The 20,739-nt window shown below is 34.8% G+C and overlaps 1 protein-coding gene across 1 annotated transcript; it reads left to right on the top strand.

Annotated features, from left to right (window-relative positions):
• Nucleotides 2,645–19,548, top strand: LOC18613193 (myosin-16). The gene is made up of 26 exons (XM_018114336.1): nucleotides 2,645–2,770; nucleotides 2,920–3,063; nucleotides 3,183–3,328; nucleotides 3,417–3,573; nucleotides 5,525–5,583; nucleotides 6,044–6,203; nucleotides 6,311–6,460; nucleotides 6,564–6,697; nucleotides 6,789–6,935; nucleotides 7,041–7,142; nucleotides 8,167–8,224; nucleotides 8,306–8,407; nucleotides 10,372–10,409; nucleotides 10,575–10,701; nucleotides 10,795–10,965; nucleotides 11,134–11,265; nucleotides 11,351–11,460; nucleotides 11,588–11,648; nucleotides 11,966–12,143; nucleotides 12,310–12,515; nucleotides 12,600–12,719; nucleotides 14,737–14,817; nucleotides 15,865–16,074; nucleotides 16,894–17,033; nucleotides 18,624–18,871; nucleotides 19,152–19,548. Exons 1-26 carry the CDS (start codon nucleotides 2,645–2,647, stop codon nucleotides 19,196–19,198), a joined length of 3,354 nt encoding a protein of 1,117 aa, XP_017969825.1. The 3' UTR covers nucleotides 19,199–19,548.

The raw sequence follows: 20,739 nt of genomic DNA, 5'->3' as shown, positions 1-20,739 counted from the left end.
ATATATATATATATATATATATATATATATATATATTGTATCATGCATATCATTGCATATAAATATTTCTATTTTCGAGTTTAAGCCCCGATGATGAAATCTTTCGAGGATCTTGAGAAGGCAGGTATTTCTCGAAAAGTTTTCTAGGTGAAAAGATATCCTCGGGTCCCACCAGTATGATGAGAGGGCTCGAGAAGCATCTTTAATAAAAGGTTTTTGCTCGAATTAGGTTCATTATGTACGAAAATACTATTTTAAAAGAAAACGGATGATGACCTCGATGTTGGGATTTATTCGTCGAATTTGCGAAGGCGAATTTCTCGAATGATTCCCTAGGTGAGAGAATACCCCAGATCCCACCAGTATGATGGGCGGATCCGGGAGAATATTCTCAATAAAAGGTTATTTGTCCGACATTTTTATCTCACGCCATGCATCTCATCTTGCTTCACATTTGCATTCTATTTTAGGTTAAATACGAGATAAAATAAGAGAATAATAACTAAAAAAATATAGTGAATTTAAAAATTAAAGCCTAATAGGATAATCTAAAAAATGGTACCGTTCATAGAATGAGCGTCTCGGGGGTGCTAATCCTTCCCCGAGCATAATCGTACTCCCGAACTTAGATCTAGAAAAACGTAGACTAGTTTAAAGTTCTTTTCGGTAGACTTAAAATTAATTTAAGGCTTCATCGATTAGAATCGAGTCAATAAGTGGCCAATCACACCTAGTAAAAAAGATTGGTGGCGACTCCTAGTTTTTTAGAGTTTTCACTCTCGTCTGGTGGTAGGGTTCCCGGACCCGCACGTTACGACAGTTTCATTAGATTTAAAGCCCGATACCCATCTTCAGATAGTGAGGTAGTGATCCGCAATGATCCAAGGACCTTTTGATAGAACATAATTATAATCAGCTTTGTTTGAGAACTTAAAGCAATAGTATCCATTATCTAAATCCACAACTTGAAGTTTTCTTTTCAATGCCTATATCTGTTTCACTCTGTTGCACAGATAAGTATAGCTTATGTCTTTCCCTAACAATTTCACAACAAAGGTTCTTCTCTAAGGTTTCTTGATCCTTTCCTTATCCTCTTTAATCAGGCTAATATAAGGGCCATCAACATCTGGTCGTACCTCATCATCATCTAATTACAAATCTTCCACAAACTCTTTCTTCTTCAAAATCCTCGTTGTCTAACATAGCCACCATGTCTTCTTACAAAAGAATATTTTTGTATGATGATTTTGGAACCCCATCTTGCTTCAATGAAGTATACGAACCTAAGTCAACAGGATAGTTGCACTTCTCATTGCTGCCCAATCTTATTCGTCTTCTCTTAACACCCACTCGAACAACTTCTGTTCTCCAACTTCTATTAGCATTTACTGAAAAGACCCCTAACAAATCCGCCTCCATGCAAGCAGCAACTACGGTTTGTTGAACTTGCATGCAAGTTAGCAAGAATTGTTAAGAATTTTAATTTTCCTTAATGACATTTGATTTTTAATCACTTTTTTTTATTAAAATCTACTCCTTAATCATTCTATTACTATATCTCTCACTAAAAACATATTAGCTAAAAGGAGGTGTCTTGTTTGTTATACAAAAATAAACTTCAAATGTTAAACACATCTAACCTATGTTGTATGTTATATTTATACATGCCAATAACACAACTTTTCTTGTTTGTGCTAAAATTAACTTGCAGAGGAAGAAGGAATGACTAAAAATGTAACATGTGTAACATATTTTACTTTAAATATTATATATTTATTCAATTTAAACATTAAAGTCTTTACAAAGTTATTATTGCTATAAAAGTACAATTTCATCGATTTTTTTTCTTTTTTCTTTTTCAAAAGAGAGAAGAAAAAATTATTATTTTATCCATCAATTGCAAATTTTCTAAACTACATAAGTAAAACTAGATTATTATTATTGTTATTATTATTATTGTTACTATTATATGTCTATTTTTATAATTAATTAGTTTATTAATATATATACTTAATAATAAGACAAGTGTCAATCTTTTAATTTTATTTGTGAATTTAAATGCTTTACTGTCATGAATAAGATAATTGGGTAATAAAAATCCTTATATTTTAAAAAATAAAATGATTTATATTATATACATATGAATTGCATGTACATATTCACAGCCTTCCCGGAAAAAACGTATAGAAGGAGAACAGTTAACCACAAGAAGCACCAAGAAAATGGCGAAATCCAGGGGTGCTCCGACGACTGCGTCTTTCTCAAACCAACCCCCAACCGCCCCTCCTCCCCACAATCCAAACAGCAACTACAACACTCACCGGAAAAAAGAAAAGCCTTCTTCATTTCCGCCTTGCTTTGTTCCATCAACCCATTCCATTTTCGTCCAACAGAAAATCGTCGCATTTCCCTCTCCAAAGCAATCTTCCCCTATCAATGCCGTTCCTCTATCACGACTTCGCTGGCGCCTTGGCATTGGGGTCAGAATCGTTCTCCAAAATGATGGGTCTCGTTTGATTTCAATCATTTTCTAGTGATTTTACATTTACCAAACAGAATGGTACGTCGACTTATGTAACTATGTCGAAGCATGTTAAAAAAATTCCTTACGTGATTAAAAATTTAAATTAAACTGGCGCAGGGGATGTCACGGGACATTACTGCAGGTTCTCATGTATGGGTTGGAGACTCAGAATTAGCTTGGATTGATGGTATTGTAATTAACGTTTATGGAGCTGAAGCTGTGATTCAAACTAGTGATGGCAGGATGGTAGCACGAATCTATCTTTAAATTTTTTGTATTACTATCTTGTCCTATATATTAGTATTTTTTTATTGCATTCTGCTTCAGCCTTCATTATTAATTACAAGGAATCTTCCCTTTTGTTTTTTAAATTTCTTCACCATAATGTCCATCAGGTTACTACAAATTTGTCAAAAATATATCCAAAGGATGTGGAAGCTCCCGCTGGGGGTGTTGATGACATGACTAAACTGTCATACTTGCACGAGCCTGCCGTCCTCTACAATCTGGCCACCAGATATGAAATAAATGAAATTTATGTAAGATCAATTTCACTTTTAGTTTTGAATTTGTAACTGTTCACCCCGGTGAGAGAAAAGCATTAATTCCTGCTGCTATGGGCGGCTCTGTGGGTTAATATTTTTTACTCTCATGGCAGGCATACTGCGGGAACATTCTCATTGCTATCAATCCGTTCCAAGCACTCTCACATTTGTATGATGTTTATTTGATGGAGCGCTATAAAGGAGCTCAACTTGGGGAGCTGAGCCCTCATGTTTATGCAATTGCTGATGTTGCATATAGGTAACCATATGATCCTATCTTTATTTGTGTACTAATTGTTTAAAGATCATGGAGCTTGTTCACTAAAAATTGCATAAATTTCAACCAGGGCAATGATTAAAGAGGGAAAAAGCAACTCTATACTGGTCAGCGGTGAAAGTGGGGCAGGTAAGACTGAAACCACCAAAATGCTTATGCGTTATCTTGCATTTTTGGGTGGCCATGCTGCTGCTGAAGGACGGACTGTTGAACAACAAGTTCTAGAAGTAAGCTGGATGATCTAACTCTATTCTGAACTGAAGTAAGCTAATGTTTCAATCTTTATCTTTGGGTTAGAGTCAAGTAAATGCTTGAAGCACAATTTGAGGATTAAAAAACTTTTGGAGTTGTCATTGTGTCATTAACTAAGGCTTTGTTTAGTTAATACTTTTGTTACTTTTTTTTTTGTAAAAAATGAGTCCAAAGCAAAAGGAAAATAAATAAATAAATAAATAGAAAACTAAATGCAAATAGAAAAAGGCAAATAGCGAAAACATCAACCAAATAGAGCACAAGGCAATAACATAGCAAAGATCTTTAGCGTGTTCTGTAGTAGTAGGTGTAATTGTATGTCATAGCTGTGGGGTGCAATGACTACTTATAATAGTGTGATGTTACCCAAGAGTAGACTTAGGCATGCATAAAATCATTAGTATTAACTTATTAGTAAATGTTTTTGTGTTGCATGGCTTCTGCTTTAAGTGGTGAGCCACAAACATATCATTGCATTGTTTTTCAAAATAGGATGAACTCATAGGATTATGGAAAAAATAATCTACTTGTTTAACAGCCTGACAATTTCTACCCACATCATCAAGTGCTTGGAGAATTGTACCCCACAATAATATCCATAAATTATCCCTTTATTCCACTGTTGTTTAGCCAGAAAGACCCAGAGAAAGATTATCTCTAGGATAAAGATTAAAAGTGGCAAAAGGCATATATTTCCTCAAAACTTTAACCCAGGTATTCTCCCCAAAATACTAGCGTTAGCATATATAACAGATTTAGCATCACAGAAGAAATCTTGAACTTTTGTGGAGAAATCTGATGTGCGCAAAGAGGAGAGAGTATGTGCAATTAGGGGGCAGATATTGGCACATTTAGCATCACTTTATGAATCATTGAAGGATAAAAACGAAACTGCTTGAAGAGTTGCTATTTGAGTTTTCATGTCCAGTAGTTTCATTTGAGATAATAGAGCTATATTTCCTTTTGTCTTTGGGGGTCCTTTTCTGAAAACCGCTTGTGAATCAGTAATATGTTTATTTTGCTTATTTAGACTACAAAGTCAGGCTACCAAATACTTTTCCCCTGCATGCTGTCTCCCACAAATGTTAAACTAGAGCAGGCAGTGCGCTACAACATGGTTGACAGAGAAATATAGAATCCAAAACAGATGGAACACTATTTAACATGGTCACTTTCTTGAAATCAGATTATTAACTGCATAGATCTTGTTGTTAATCCAATTTGATCTTTAGGCCATTTCAAGCTGACAGTCCTTATGTTAAATCAATGCTTTCTAAAGCACATGCTTCAATCTAGATATAAAGGAATCTATTGTAACTAAGCTATGTTGAGGACCTTTTTGACCTCATCAGATACCCAAAGTTGAATCTAGAATTGAGTTTTTGCTACATACATGCCTTCTTAAGCCTGATTTCAATGTAAAAAACATTTTCCAATATTTTGGTAGAGTTAAAGAGCACTTATGTTTTAAGCCATTGTCTTTCAATACTGTAATTTTGATGGAAAATCACTTACTGAATTTTTTGGTTTAAGTGGTTTTCCACCTTGGGATTTTTTATGCTAAAAGTAACCGTCTTGTTACTATTTTACTCTTATCACATCTTCCTTTTCTCTTTTAGTTGTATTTTTATCATCTCCTTTTCACTTTCATAGAAATCAGTGAGAATAATTAACAAATTTTGGGATCTATAACAAACTATTCGCAATATTGAATCAAACACCCAAAAGTATATGGAAAATTTAACTTTGCTTGTAGATAAATTTTCACTGCAATTTGTCTTATTTGACAAACCGATGCAGCCTAAGTCTTCCTTTCCCTTCATAGAAATTACATTTTGAAATTATTGCTAGTTATCAGTTCCTCATCTTTTGATATGCATTTTTTCACCTAGTTCTGAATGTTATGCACTATATGGCTTGATGCAGTCAAATCCTGTTCTTGAAGCATTTGGCAATGCAAAAACTGTCAAAAATAACAATTCGAGGTGAGAATTTGTCATGTTTGAAAATTTTGTACGATTTTTAAGCTTGCTAGTGTATTTTGTTCGTCATTGAACCCTAAATTTTAAGTTTTATTGACTGGTTTGTGCCAAAGACTAGCTTCTTTTTTATTTTGAGCTTCGCATGCAAGTTATACATAATTGTTCATTGATTCCATTTTAATTTTCATTTTGTTAACTTTTGAAGTTCAAGCTGTAAAGACAAAAAGGTTGTCCAAAATGGATTTGCTGCTGTAGTTTTATCTCGTTTACATAACTAAGCTTAGAAGTTCCTTAATAAGTTTGGTACTTCTTGAAAGATAATCAAACTAACAAAATCTTGATAGCTTCTCTCTCGTTATGAAATTCTTTCTGCTTGTAAGAGCAAATTCTGACAGCTTGAATGATCTCTTTTCTGTCATGTATTTGCGTAGTTGTTGACATTCTCTTCATTATGTTGGCACAGTCGTTTTGGAAAATTTGTTGAGATTCAATTTGATAAGCATGGACAAATATCAGGGGCAGCCATCAGAACTTATCTCCTAGAAAAATCTCGTGTATGCCAAATTTCAGATCCTGAACGGAACTACCACTGTTTTTACCTTCTTTGTGCTGCACCACTGGAGGTTGGTATTTAGCTTGATTCTACATTGTTGATTGCATAGCTCTTTAATAAGTTTTCATGAAATTTTGTCACATCATTCCAGCTGACCAGTATTTTAAGTCTTATCAGGAGATTGAGAGATATAAGTTGGGGGATCCTAAGTCGTTTCATTATCTTAATCAATCTAATTGCTATGAACTGGTTGGTATAAGTGATGCCCACGATTATCTTGCCACCCGGAAAGCTATGGATATTGTTGGGATAAGTGAGAAAGAACAGGTCTCTTGTCTGCTATGTAGCTTGATATACTTTAGCTATTTGTGTTAAGCATCTTTATGTAGCTAGACTGGGAATAATCTCTCTCTCTCTCTCTCTCTAGCAGGAGGCAATTTTCAGAGTTGTGGCTGCAATTCTTCATCTTGGCAATATTGCATTTGCTAAGGGAGAAGAAGATTCATCCATATTACAGGATGACGAATCCAAATTCCATCTTCAAATGACAGCAGAGCTACTTATGTATGTCTCTAACCTTGGTTCTCTCATGGCCTGCTGTTTCCCTCCCCTTCCTGTGTCTCTATATTAGCAGATTGGCTGATCCTTATTTCAGGTGCAATCCTCAAGCATTGGAAGTTGCACTATGTAAGCGCGTAATGATAACCCCAGAAGAAATTATAGAAAGGAGTCTTGATCCACTTGGTGCAGCAGTTAGCAGGGATGGTTTAGCAAAGACAATATATTCCCGCTTGTTTGACTGGCAAGATTCTGGACCATTTTTGCAGTTTTCTAATGCATTTATACTGGATGGATTTCTTCCTTTTAATGAAGTTGTTACATAATGCCTCATTTCTATTACATGCAGGTTGGTTAACAAAATCAATGTCTCCATTGGGCAAGATCCTCATTCAGAATGTCTCATTGGAGTCCTTGACATTTATGGTTTCGAAAGCTTTAAAATTAGCAGGTAATGCCTGATGACACCAGTGTATGTGTGCTTGTATTAGTGTGAAAAACGAAAACCATATGAATTGCATCATCAGTAATCTTTGGTCTTTAGCCCAAGCTACAATGGTGTCTTAACTTGGCAACCTCCCTGGCTAGCATTACCACTGCAATTTGTTATTCATATTAAGTTACCATATAAGAGACAATTTTTTTTCTATAAATATGTGCATTCAAGTCCTAAACTTTTGTCTCTCATATTCTGAATGTGATGATCTCCATCCAGCAACTAAAGGTTTTTACCCATTTATGATCCTGCAGAAGGCAAGATCCTAGATAGGGTTATTTGGAAATAGTTTCAGCAGTTAGTAGATTTGCAGAGAGCACCCATTTCCAAAGACAAACTGGGATATTTTTTTGGATGCTTGTCGATCTAATGCATTTACCACACTACTAGATAAGGGAATCTAATTTACATTAGAAATGAGTGGTGACTTTTTGAACCAGTTACTTTCCTCTGAGCATCTTAGATTAATATCTATCTACCACAACCGCCATGGTTATTACATTGACTGTCAAGAATTCAATTGAGAAGACCTTTATCCTTTTTCTGGTATGAAATTCTTTTATCAATGGGATAAGGAAGTTGGACATGGACCTTCTAGTACTGAGTTGTTTACTCTAGCATTTAACCTTTTGATAAAAAATGGATTGCATATATCTTCTCCTTCACTGCCTTCCTGTGCAATATTTTAAACAGTCTCTGTGGTTTTAAACAATGAACAAGTGAAGTGTGGCCAACTAAGGGGCATAATGGACCAACATTGTAATTTTTTTAAAACAATGATTTTATGACGGTGCTGTATGTATCTTTTGGGGGTTAGAAAATTTTATTATGAGTTGTTTAGACTTATAAGAACTGTTGTGAGATTAAAGATTCCAAGGCTTATTTATGATTTTTTGAAATTTTATGAATTATAAAGTAATAGATTAAGCATGTTTAGAGCTACATATGTATTCTAGTTTTAATGCGTTACTCTTTTCAGTTTTGAGCAGTTTTGTATAAACTTCACCAACGAAAAGCTGCAACAACATTTCAACCAGGTATGAGGTTAGTTTCATGTGACAACTTTATTTTTAGTTCAATCTTCCAATGTGTGTACTGAGTATGATGATACAATTCAGCATGTATTCAAGATGGAGCAAGCTGAGTACCAAAATGAGGAAATAGATTGGAGCTATGTAGAGTTTGTTGATAATCAAGATGTCTTGGATCTTATCGAAAAGGTTGCGTACCGTCCTTTTAACTGTTCACTTCTCTTTGAATTTGTCAAGTGTGTCTACTTTTACCTTTTTCCTGCACCTTCCAGTTATTGTTTGTCCTTTGGTAGTCTCCCTACTGAAAACTTAGCTAAAAGATAAACTAGCCCACACCTGCCTGAATGAAACATGGATGGGATCACTTAAGTTAAAGCCTCTTGATCATGACACCAGTCACTGCATATAACCTGGAGTGCGGAGAGAAAACCCTTCATACTAGGGCTAGTGTTGCTTATTTTTCCCAGAAGATTAAAAATATCATATGCATTTTGAAATTTTGATGTTCAAATTGTGTACCATTTTCCATTCAGATTACTGTATTATATGGCCTTTAACCTATTGATATACATATGATACACATATCTTAAACTTCATGATTTTCACAGTAATGTTTCGGGCTTCTGCATGCAATTTAACAAAAGCTTGTAATAGCAATATTATTAGCATGATGGGGATAAAATCCTGAATCCATCAGGCCAATATGGGGAGTGCGCTCTTATGATCGCTCAAGGAGGTGATTAGGCCCAGGCAATGCCTGGGGATACCTCTGATTGTATTAATAAAAAAAAAATTATAGTAGGATGACATGAAAGAGAAAAAGGGTGCCACAAGCATCAAGTGGTGCCCGTCATTCAGCTTTATATTGCATGAATTACATCTGATCTGCAATTCATTGTAATAGTTTAGAACTTTAATGAAGAGACTTCTCTATTTACAAAATCAATGGCAGAAGAAAGATAGCCAAGAGGGAGGGGATGGGGGTGACCCTTCCTAGTAAGTCACTCTGCAACCCCACCTGAGCAAAAAGAAAGGGAAATTTTGGTAGAAGAGCAGAGCACCTTCTCTAGTCTAATAGGAGCAACTACCAGAAAGGAGAAGTGATGGAGACAAAGAGTTTTTCAATGCCTTCATTCTTTTCCAACAAGATATGTATAAATGACATTTACTTAAAAGAATCTCTGGGCAACCTTTAATTATGTTTAAAAGAAATTTAAAGATTTTGCCAACAATGGTCTTTGTTCTGCTTGAGGATAGGAGACACTAGAGGGTTGTCACTATCAGCAGTACAGATGGTGATAACTTGCGGTACATTTGTTAGTCAATGTTCTGATGATGACAGATAGTCTACTAATTGTCAGATTTACAGTCAGCATTTTTTTGTGCATTGATTTTTATTTTCAAGTTCATCTTATCTTAAAAAAACTACTGTGAATGGCGGTCTTCATTAAATTTAACAATCCACAATAATACCTTCGCCTGTTCTTTTCTTTTCTTTAGTCTTCTTGCAGTAAATCAGCTGCTGCTGCTACTATCCAAACAGTACAAAACCAAATTGAATTTGTCTAAAATATATATAATATACTTTAGTTTCAACTCTCAAAGCTTATGAGCATTAATTTGGTTCATTGTGTTCTAGAAATCTGTTTGGCCTGCTACCAGTCTGCTTTAGGCTAGAGAGCCTCCTTTACTGAGGCCGTTTTCCAAAATCATTATTTTAAATTTGATTTTGATAACTTTCTGATGCGAAAAGGATTGATGCCTATTAGAGCATGGAGTGAGATGGTAAGCCGACAACATTGTTTTTATGAAGTTTCTTTTGAGGCTATTGTTTCGCTACTGGAGCAGAGGTCCCAAAATTAGGTGTGGCAATATTTCTGGAGTGGTGCTACTTATCTTTTTGGATCATAATGTGGAGTAGACTACTGTTGTCTGGTTTTTTCTTTTTAAGCCATAGCCTTGGTGACTTACCTTATCCAGTACAATTGTCATTGCATGTATTGATTAATTATTGCCATGAAAAGGCTCCTTCATCCTGGTTTTGTTTTATTATAGGGTTATCTTTTTTTGTTCCATATTTTTTAGCATGTGCACATTATCTGCTGAATTAGCATTTTCTTTTCTCAGATTCCTAATTTCTAGTGCTTCTGCAGAAACCAGGTGGGATCATTTCTCTTCTTGATGAAGCATGGTATGATAACATTTCTTTACATTTGCTATAACATTGAAGGAATGCTGTTTTTGAATTAGCATATTTCCTAATTCATTATCCAGTTCAGATGGTGGCGTTTATAGCGTCTAATGTTTTCATCTTTTGTCTTGATCTGCTTACATGGTTGGCATTTTCATTTTACAGTATGTTTCCAAAATCAACCCATGAAACCTTTGCACAAAAGCTATATCAGACATTCAAGGATCACAAACGCTTTGTAAAGCCAAAATTGGCTCGCACAGAGTTTACCATTGCTCATTATGCAGGAGAGGTGAGTTATGGTTCCTTGAACTTTTCCAGATAACAGTTTTGCAATGTTAAATGTCATTGCACTTAGTATTATTATTCCATGCATTATTTGCAGGTCCAATATCAGTCTGATCAGTTTTTAGACAAAAACAAAGACTATGTTGTGCCTGAACATCAGGATTTGTTGAGTGCTTCCAAATGTTCTTTTGTAGCAGGCCTTTTCCCTCCACTTTCTGAGGAGACTGCTAAATCTGGCAAGTTCTCATCTATTGGTTCTCGTTTTAAGGTATCTATCTTGGCTATCATTTTCATAAACTAGTCATTGGAATTTCTTTTATACTCTCAGATATGTTGAGAGCTAAATGATTTATTGAGCCATGCCGTGTGTTCTCAAGATTTCAATGTTTCTGCGCTCTGAAAGGTGAAATCTCATGTTTTGACCTCCTTGCTGCAGTTACAATTACAGCAACTGATGGATATACTAAACTCTACTGAACCCCACTACATCAGATGTATAAAGCCAAACAATGAATTAAAACCTGCACTATTTGAGAATGTCAATGTCTTGCAGCAACTACGTTCTGGTGTAAGTATACTTGGTATCTCTATGCTGTATCACATTATTCATTAGTCAACTTGTGTGCATTCCACACTAACTGTTACTTGTATAGGGTGTTCTAGAGGCAATCAGAGTCAAGTGTGAGGGATACCCTACTCATAGAACCTTTACTGAATTTCTAAACCGATTTGCTATTCTTGCACCAGAAATTTTGGAAGGGAAGTGAGTATTACTCTACATCCCCAATTGATTAGAAACAGGAAAAATGCATATGCATATTTTTTTCTCAGTATCTACAAGTTTCTGCTTGGTAAAGTTCTAATTTTGAAGTTATTGCGTTCATCGACAGTTATGAAGAAAAGGTTGCATGCAAATGGATTTTGGAAAAGGTGGGGCTTACAAGGTTTCAGGTAATTCCAGAACTTTCCACTTTCCTCTGCTCTTTTTGATAAACAAATTTTGAAACTAAATTAACACAAGTGAAGAAAGGAAATGGTTAGATTGTGGACCTGCTAAAGCCACATCATCTGACAAATTGCTAGCCGGAGGGCCTTGAGATCATGATCATGGTTTAAGTGTTCAGGCTTCAGTATTTATGATGTTTTAAATGTAGTTCAAGGCAAATTCTAATCTTAGGTTCTAGAAAATATTTGTGGTTGTAAATGTTCATGTATTGAGATTCATTTGCAAGAGCATGTATACAATGAGCCATAAATTGTTTTGGCAGATAGGGAAAACCAAGGTTTTCCTAAGAGCTGGTCAGATGGCAGAGTTAGATGCACGGAAGGGGAAAGTACTTGGCGAGTCGGCAATGGTTGTTCAAAAGCAAATTAGATCTCATTTAAGTCGTAAACGTTATGTTTGTATGTGCAAGGCTTCTATGCATATACAAACTGCTTGGAGGGGTGAGTTTAAATTAGAATTATTCAGCTGATTTATGTTGTTAGATTAATTTGGTTAGTTCCTATCAATCTCTAATCAACCCATGTGTTTTTTGTTGCCCTTGGCCTGTAGGGGTGACTACCTGCATGTGATAATTATTTGCATTGATCTTATTGTTGTATCTTCTAGGAAAGCTGGCTCGTGAATTATATAAAGACATGAAAAATGAGGCAGCTGCTGTCCAAATTCAGAAAACTTTTCGCAGACAAGTAGCTAGAAGAAACTACATTGATGCCAAATCCTCAGCAATTGTCTTGCAGACAGGACTCCGGGCCATGGTTGCTCGTAATGAATTGAGATATAAAGCGCAAAACAAGGCTGCAGTTATTATTCAGGTTATTGCCTAGTTGATAATGTAATGCCTAAAGAATATTGTTTATCATGTTTACAATTTGCCGATTTCAAACAAATGCCTGCAGGCATATTGGCGACGTCATAGTGCTCTTTCATTCTATAAGAAGATAAAAAAAGCATCAGTTCTTTCGCAGAGCATGTTTAGGAGACGAACTGCCAGGAGAAACCTTAAGGAGCAAAAGATGGTAGGTTTTGTTTTACTTCTGTGGTTAAGTTTGTAACAAGCATTTAATTACAATTGTCACAGCTTTTGTACACAAGCACAAGTACATTTAAATGTAACCATGTGCACAACTGGCTGGTTTCCATCATGCATTGGTCAATGTTGGAGTTAGGGCATGTCAACTTGCTCATCTATGAAATTCTAAAATGAAAGTTGTGAGCATCAGTGCAACAGTTACATATGGCTTATACAACATTTTGCAGTTATTGGTTGTCGATAATACAGAAATGCAAGTTTTCTTTAACACCAGCGATAATGAGATGGTACTTTATTTCTCATTAGGAAAAGGTATTTGATTTTACACTAAGCATTAGGGTACTAGCAATATTTTTTAATGTGTATATTAATGTTTATAGCAATCTCATCAAAGAAAAGGGAAACTGAAAGTTTGATCTTGTTAGGCTTCCCGAAAAGTTAGCTGGTGAAAATGAAAAGGAGTTGGATATCTAGATAGATGATGCTGATTGGTCAAGGATTGTTTTCTTTGATATGCCAGGTTTATAACACCCCAACACTGCCAATATAAAGTTTTTGAAGCTAAATTGTGGGAAAGATGCATAAATACCAATATATAGGTAAGTGAATAGGACCAAAGCAAAACAACATGGGTGGCTACAGTTTGATATTGAACTTTCACCATAGGATACATCTTGATTTAGCAGAAAAAATATTGTCCATATTAGTGACCCATACTGATGAGATTCTGTTTATGAGACCAAAGGGCTAGTTAATACAAGTGATGCATGAGTTTGATTATTTTGAAGACCTAGAACAACTGCAAGATGTCTTTGATGGTCCTTTGGTGAAAAGTTAGTGTCTGGTTAGATGATGGTGTGATGGACAAATCTTCTAGTTCAAGAGCTAACACTGAGAACTAAAAGCAATAAATATATATAAGAAAAATTTAAAATAAAATCTTCTTTTATTTTAAGTTTGTTGTCCTTGAAATATTTTTTAATTGCATCACAAAGAAGGTTCTGTACTTATAAAGTGTAATTAGCATAGCAGAAGTGGTAGGGCTCAAATTACACCACATTTAGCCCACCCCATTCCTATACCCAAACATTGGAACAAGGCTTTTGACTTTTCAAGAATTTCATTTACTGCTTTTTGTTTCATGTTCCATTTTTTCTCTTGTTGGTTAATTTTCATCATATATAAAAGTTGTAAGCATGCACTCTAACAATTATCTATATTTTTAACTTCAGCCAGTAGAATTCCACCTGCTCTGATCTTGGTTAGCTTTGGTACAAGTTTCCCTGTGTCATTGCGAGGTCTTGCTAACTAATTGGTAGCATAAAATTTGAAAAAAGGAGTTGAGAAGTCAGAGGCCTTCCTTTCCAAACTTAAAAAACGAAAACCTGCCCCTACATTTGTGTTGGGTCAAAGTCTTTTAAGTGTTCTCATACCTTTGACTTATTTTCTTTTGTAATGAAAAGCTTTAAGTTAAAATAGTTGAGTAGCTGTAATTTCTCACCAAATAGTTGGTCTTGAGTTTAAAAGGGAAACCTATTATCTTCTCACCAAATGAGTAACTTTGGGTTCTCTCGCTTATCATTCTTTTTCACTTCAAAATAAAGTTTGGATATATAGCTAGAGATATTAAAGAGACATATAAGAGCGAAGCTTGTTTACCACTTAATTTTAGTACCTTATATGCGCGTGCGCATATGTGTAAGTACACTACATGTAATGCATTATCACTATGAAGGCATCTTTCTATTGGTACTTAAACAATCCATATCTTATGCATTTAAATTCTGCCAATCTTTTTCTACATAAGTGCTTAATTTGATTCAGTAAAATCAAGAATGATTGTTGAGATGAGCAATTTGCTTCTCAACTATTTTCATAAGTGAATGTTGTATCATTTTGGAATTATACTTTACAAAGGGTGGAAGCATTAGCTTCTAACAAATTTTGGGTTTTCATTTCATCCCATCTGCACATGCATTAATGTGCATTACAATTTTCTTCAGGCTGGAAGAGACAAAGAAGAGGATGGAACTCTAGAACAAGTGGACAAACTGACATACAAAGAGCCAGAAAAACAATTGATCGTAAGATGTCTGCTAGCCTTCTTGTCATGTGTGCTACATGTGTGTTAATATTATTGGTACTTTGACAAAAAAATTATTAATACACTTTATTTAATTATAAATGTAGAATTATAGGTAAATATCAGTGCTCTGGATGTTTTTCTTCTAAACTAATTCCTTGGATATATCCTAGACTGCACAAATACATGAAAGTTTGATCTATGTTGGATTTGCTCTGATCTATCTTCCTAAGAAGAAGTCTTAGACTTTTAAATGTAAATTTTTTTCCATATTACAAAACTCGAAAACATTAATAAGATAAAAAATTAATTTTTAAATTTATGCCATTAAATGCTAGTTTTAGAATTAAGACAGGTAACTGAAACTAGGGAATTTTATAACAAATCAAATTTGAATTACAGGTGAGAGGACCAACATTTTACTACCCTTGAAATTTCATTAAATGTTTAGTGACTTTTTTAGAATTTTGAAATAAATTTTTAGTGACTTATTACTATTGCAATTAGAAAAGACAAATAGATTTAGAATTAGAAACTGACCAACCAAAGTTCGAGAATTTATGAGTCAGTAACTCTTGAAGGATGTTTTAGAAATGTAATAAACATTGATGTGCTTTCCTGTCCAAATAAAAGGTTTCATCAAGGTCTGAACTTATATATCTGTTAAAGATTGTAGATAGTGTACATTATAGGTATTAAAGATCATATATCCAAACATAAATGTATGCACCCAGTTTTTTATACGTATATAATTTTTATCTGAATGTGTGGTGCATGCATGCAGAGCTGCAGTTTTGTGACTTTTAATACACTTTTAAGTAAGGCACTTCAAACTATGAATTTCAGCACTTTCTGAGTATCGGGCAGTGTTAAAATTGAAATGGTTTTTCCTCCATTGCTTTATTCAATGTATTGGAAATTGCCTGGATGATCATAAAAAAATGCTTATCAGTGGTCCTGATGGTGATGAGGATTGCTGTTATATTTTTCATGATTAAATTTCTCTCATTTGGTATGATCTCTAACTGAAGTTCTTGTATGTGTATAGTTCGAAGGACAAGAGAAAGCCGAGTTCCACCATTCTCCCCTAGCTCTAGCTGTGCCAAACCAAGCAGACAAAACCAATGCATTTCCTGTTAGAGAGCATGAGGTTACAGAAAAAGCATATGAATTTTGTCCTATCATTGAAGAAATATCAAGACCCATCCAAAATGCTTCAAAGATTGAGATTCTTACGAAAGAAGTGGAAAAGCTAAAGGTACTGCTAATATAACTCTTATTCTTCTTTGAGTAAGAAAAAGGCGTGAGCCTAATAAATTTTCATAAATAAGGTTCATGCCATCTCAAAATATGGCTACCGAATTTTCACTGACCTGTAAAGTGGTATATTCTCAAAATTGTGATGTGATAGAACCCTGCAGATTGTGCGGATATAACAAATATTGAATGTGCAGAAATTAAACTAAACATCATACAAATATTAAATAACTCAGACACTTAGAATTTTGAGTTATTTTAATTCAGCTTGAAATGTGAATGATCAAAAGGAAGAGATGGTTCTTTATCTTCCTTGATACAACCTCCATGGTACTTAACCCTCTGTGTAACTTCGCTAACTCATTCTCTTCTGGACCTGGATCAATGAAAATAAAATAGGGAGCATCTGAATATCTATCTAACATAACTTCCAGTCTTGTATCTTTTAAAATTCTGTTAACATAGCTAGGATAATGCTGCTTCTCATGCTACTGATGGATGCCTTAGTGGGCACACATGTCCCTGTTCTGAAGCACAGAGATGAAAGGTGCTCATTGACATTTCCTGATGTTTTCATCAATTATTTCCATCCAATTCTTAGTACTGAAGAGAATGCTTTAGCAACGCATATGATTATTGAAATTAGTAGTTCTACATGGTTAACAAATCATGTGCAATCTGGACAGGGTTTTGTCACTGTACGGTTTCGTATTTAGCTTGACATGCCTGACCATATCTTAATTGGGATACATATTTTCCAAGTTTCAAAGTTCAGACTTTTTAATGTTGTTTTCACTAAGTGTGCTTTTATGTCTTACAGGCCCTCTTGCTAGCAGAAAAGAAAAGAGCTGATGAATCTGAAAAGAAACATGCTGAAGCCCAAGAATTAAGTGAGAAAAGACACAAGAAATTAGAAGAAACTGAAAGAAGAGTTTATCAGCTTCAAGACTCTTTGAACAGGTAGTATTTTTCATCGCCCGTTAAAGTGTAATCTTACAATTTATTGAAGTTAGTCTCAGATAACTTGCTCCGCTTTGTGTTTGGAAGTTGTTCTGGGTTCTAATTATTGGCTGGCTAAACAGAGTTATATTTGATCTGTAGTCAGTGAATAAATTATCATCCGTATGGACAGAGTTTACCCTGTGTACTTTTGGTACATAAAATGTGTCAGTTAAGATGATTATTGTAACAAATGAAGCTTCTGGTCACATGCTGATTTTTAGATTTTAGAAGAATTGTTCCCTGTACACTTTTAGATCTCCAGAATGGACTTTCACTATGGCTAAGATGAGCACTACCACTTCTAAACTGCAGCAGTTAGAAGGAAGCCAAGTGATTCTTTTGGCTGTCAAAGTTACTTTAACTTGTGGTTCCATCTATTCTCCTTTGCGCTGTATTTCAGTAGCACAATGTCACCCTCATGTTGTCAAAGAGTTTTTCTATAAAAGATATCTAATTTGGTTTATAAGGGGGAAAATCCTTGAGATAGAGATACAAAATCCTATAGGATCATTACTTCTTATATAGTTCCTGGGTAGTTGCCCCTTATATATGAATTTTGTTATAGGATCAGGTTTTTAAGCTCAAAAATACCATATTGATATTTTTGGGTTGATAACCTAGCAGAAGTCTTGCTTCGTGCTGTATTGATGAAAAACAAGGACTTTAAGCTTAAAAACAGTAAAGATAGTATTTATTCTAATCCCTTTTAATGATGATTACTACTGAACTTATTGATTATTTGAAATTTGTTCATTTCTGCAAGAGCTTGATCTCATGTATGATTATACAGTAAAGTTGATTCTAGCAAAGAGATAATGTTATTCTTTACCACTCTTTAAGACTATTAAATTGTAATTGACTTTGTGACATTGATTCCTTGAATGTTACTGACATTGTGCTATAGGAACTTCAGCTGTGATACTTCCTCTGGATTTTTCTATTGATATGAGTAGGTTGATTTAAACAGATGCCGAGGGCTGTTTGTGCAATAGATGATTCTTTTTCGTTGAATCAATTTGATTTTATATACCAAAAATAAATAAATATATTATAAAATAAAAAGGAAACTACAGTACTCTGATGTTAAAGAGACGTCTTCTCCTGGTGAGGTCATAGAAGGTGATTAGACTATATGGTTGCACAAGGATAAATTTTACTTCGTATTAATAAATTTTTTACTTGTTAACTTGTCTAAAAGTGGACAATTGCACACTTAAAAGTTTTTAACTTTTCATGAAAGAAAATGTTTTTGTGGGTCAAGATCAGTAATGAAACGACATACTCTGTTTGTTCTGCTAGGTTGTTGACATGGTGTACCTTGCTTTAGTTGAAAGAACTCTGCATGAAAATAAGGATATCATATGAAAAATAATGAGGGAAAAAGATTATTAGCAACAATAGTTGCCAAGTAGGGCTGAATTACATTGATAATATCAAACTTCTCTATGAATGTTTTATATCTGCATTGGTACTGGCTACAAGTTACAACTCAATGAAGTTCCTGCTTCCTTGTTAACTAATGTTAGTTCTGATCTTTCTATGTCCCAGGCTATTGTTTTGTATGTCTGACCAATTTTCACAACTGAAAAAAATTTTACGTTCTCCATCAAATTCGACATCAACCTCTCAGCCCATTGTTCGAGACAATTCCTTTGATACTTCTGACAACTCTGATGCTTCATCAAGTGACTCAGATTTCACATTTCCAGCTCCAGTTCTTACTTCAGCTAACATCTCTTCTCTCCCTCCTAATGCTCTCCAGCGGACTGTTAAGGATGTTTCAGCCACTGAAACAGGTTAGCCTCGCTTTTGTGGTGCCAAATGCAGTTTGTGCTTGGACTCAGCTTCAACTAAGTACATATTAGATAAGACAAATAAAACAGCTGTCTTACGGAAATGATCTCTTTTAGGAGAAATTTTGCCTGAGTTAGCAATTCATTCCCTTAAATTTTAAGATTTTTCTACTAATAAAATTTGTTATGTTTCAAAGTTAGATCACAGTTATGTTTGATGATGGGAGGATGTGCTGGTAGTAACTGTGTCACGTTTCTTAGTTTTGGAGGTTGCATTGTGCAGGTTCTGAAGACAGTGATAAGGAGGGAGCATTTGATGACTACTTCTGATGGATCTTGTTGTGCTAGTTGCCTGTTATGTAGATGACAGATTAAACATAGTTTTAGTAGCATTATAGTGTAGACAGCAAACTCAAACGGGTTGTTACACACACCACATACAAAATTGTAAATAGCAGTAAGATTCTTAGGATTCTTTAGGGTAATTAATCAGCTAATTCTTTGAAAATGTCATTTCCTAGGAGATCTGCTTTGCTTTTGTCTGTTCACTGACATTCGCTGTGATTTCACTTGTCTCTAACAAGGGGTCGGAAGTGCCAAGACGAGTATGTTGAAGATTATAGCATTTTTAGTTCTCTGCATTGTCTATATATCATTTTGGTAATGAAAAACGAAATGAACCATAAACGAGATGCTTAGTATACTTCATCAAAGTCAAGCATTATTCAGAAGTAGACAGGAGGCTGCAAAAAGTGGCAATCAAGAAGAATCAAAAGGGCACTATAAGGTGGCTGAAATAGGCCAATCCCATCAAGGTTTGACTTGCCATGCATGTTTGCACTTACGCTAATGTAATGTCATCATCAAATCCTTGTCCAATGTAACGGACCTCTTCTAACCTCGTAATCCTTGTCCAATGCAACGGACCTCTTCTAACCTTGTAATCAACTTACCGTAAGCCCTAGAACAAACAATATTGATCCTTTGCTCATCGTCCAACAGTTATGTAGACTCTCTTTTTGATGCTTCAAGATACATTTAGAGGAAAAATAGATAGCTAGCATGGAATCACTGAAATGTTGATAATCTTACTCCTTCGATGGGATGCTGTGGATTCTTTATCTGAAATATACCAATTAGCCTCACCTCCCCCCCCCTCCTCCTTTTTTTTTTTTTTTTTTTTTTCTTTTCTGTTAAGTTCTGAAACCTCTAATTAATTTTGCATTGCATTGTGTATATTTGTGCTTGGATAGGCATTGATGTACTTAATTTTTTCTTCTGTGACATGAACGATATTCTATGTAGAAACTGGGGGCGGTGCAAGTTATTCTCATGCTTGCTGCAATGAAGAGTTGACAGTGTTTGTAAGCTCGTGATTAGCGCACAGCATGTACTAATTAGGGTGGATAATGCCTATGGTTCTATTCTTATTTGATGTTTAATGCAAACAGGAATTAGTTAGCTACTAAGCACTTTATTAATTCTTAACTTAGAGATAAAGCTGTACATGATAAAGTTTTTTTTTTTTTTTAGAAAAAGGAACCTCTCAAATGTGTATTAATCATACCCCAACAACTTGACATTGGCACAAATTAAGAAAGCTTCGTAATAATATATATACATATATAGCAGTTAAGTGCTATCCAGAAATAGAACCAACAGTTAACGGTGAGTACATTTAATGGAATATGTTGTTTCTGGCATAGAATTTCAGTAGCGGCTCTCCGTCAAGCAAATATATAATGCTTCTTCAGTTCGTTTGACCTTGCTTAACTGTATATTCACCACCATATCTCTCAGAGATCAGCAACGGTAACTTCTCTTTCTTTCTTTCTAAATTTGGATTTACTTTCTTCTTTTTATGCAGATAA

The sequence above is a fragment of the Theobroma cacao genome, chromosome 1, assembly GCF_000208745.1.
Source record: "Theobroma cacao cultivar B97-61/B2 chromosome 1, Criollo_cocoa_genome_V2, whole genome shotgun sequence".
In the NCBI taxonomy this organism is placed as follows: domain Eukaryota; kingdom Viridiplantae; phylum Streptophyta; class Magnoliopsida; order Malvales; family Malvaceae; genus Theobroma; species Theobroma cacao.
This window is presented reverse-complemented; position numbering and strand designations above follow the sequence as displayed.

What these genes read in the sequence shown, in the direction of transcription:
- LOC18613193 (XM_018114336.1), top strand. Translation starts at nt 2,645, where the DNA reads ATGTCACGGGACATTACTGCAGGTTCTCATGTATGGGTTGGAGACTCA. An exon ending in ATTGCTGATGTTGCATATAG is followed by an intron (nt 3,329 to 3,416) that starts GTAACCATATGA and finishes AATTTCAACCAG; the next exon opens with GGCAATGATTAAAGAGGGAA. An exon ending in TCTCTTCTTGATGAAGCATG is followed by an intron (nt 10,410 to 10,574) that starts GTATGATAACAT and finishes TTCATTTTACAG; the next exon opens with TATGTTTCCAAAATCAACCC.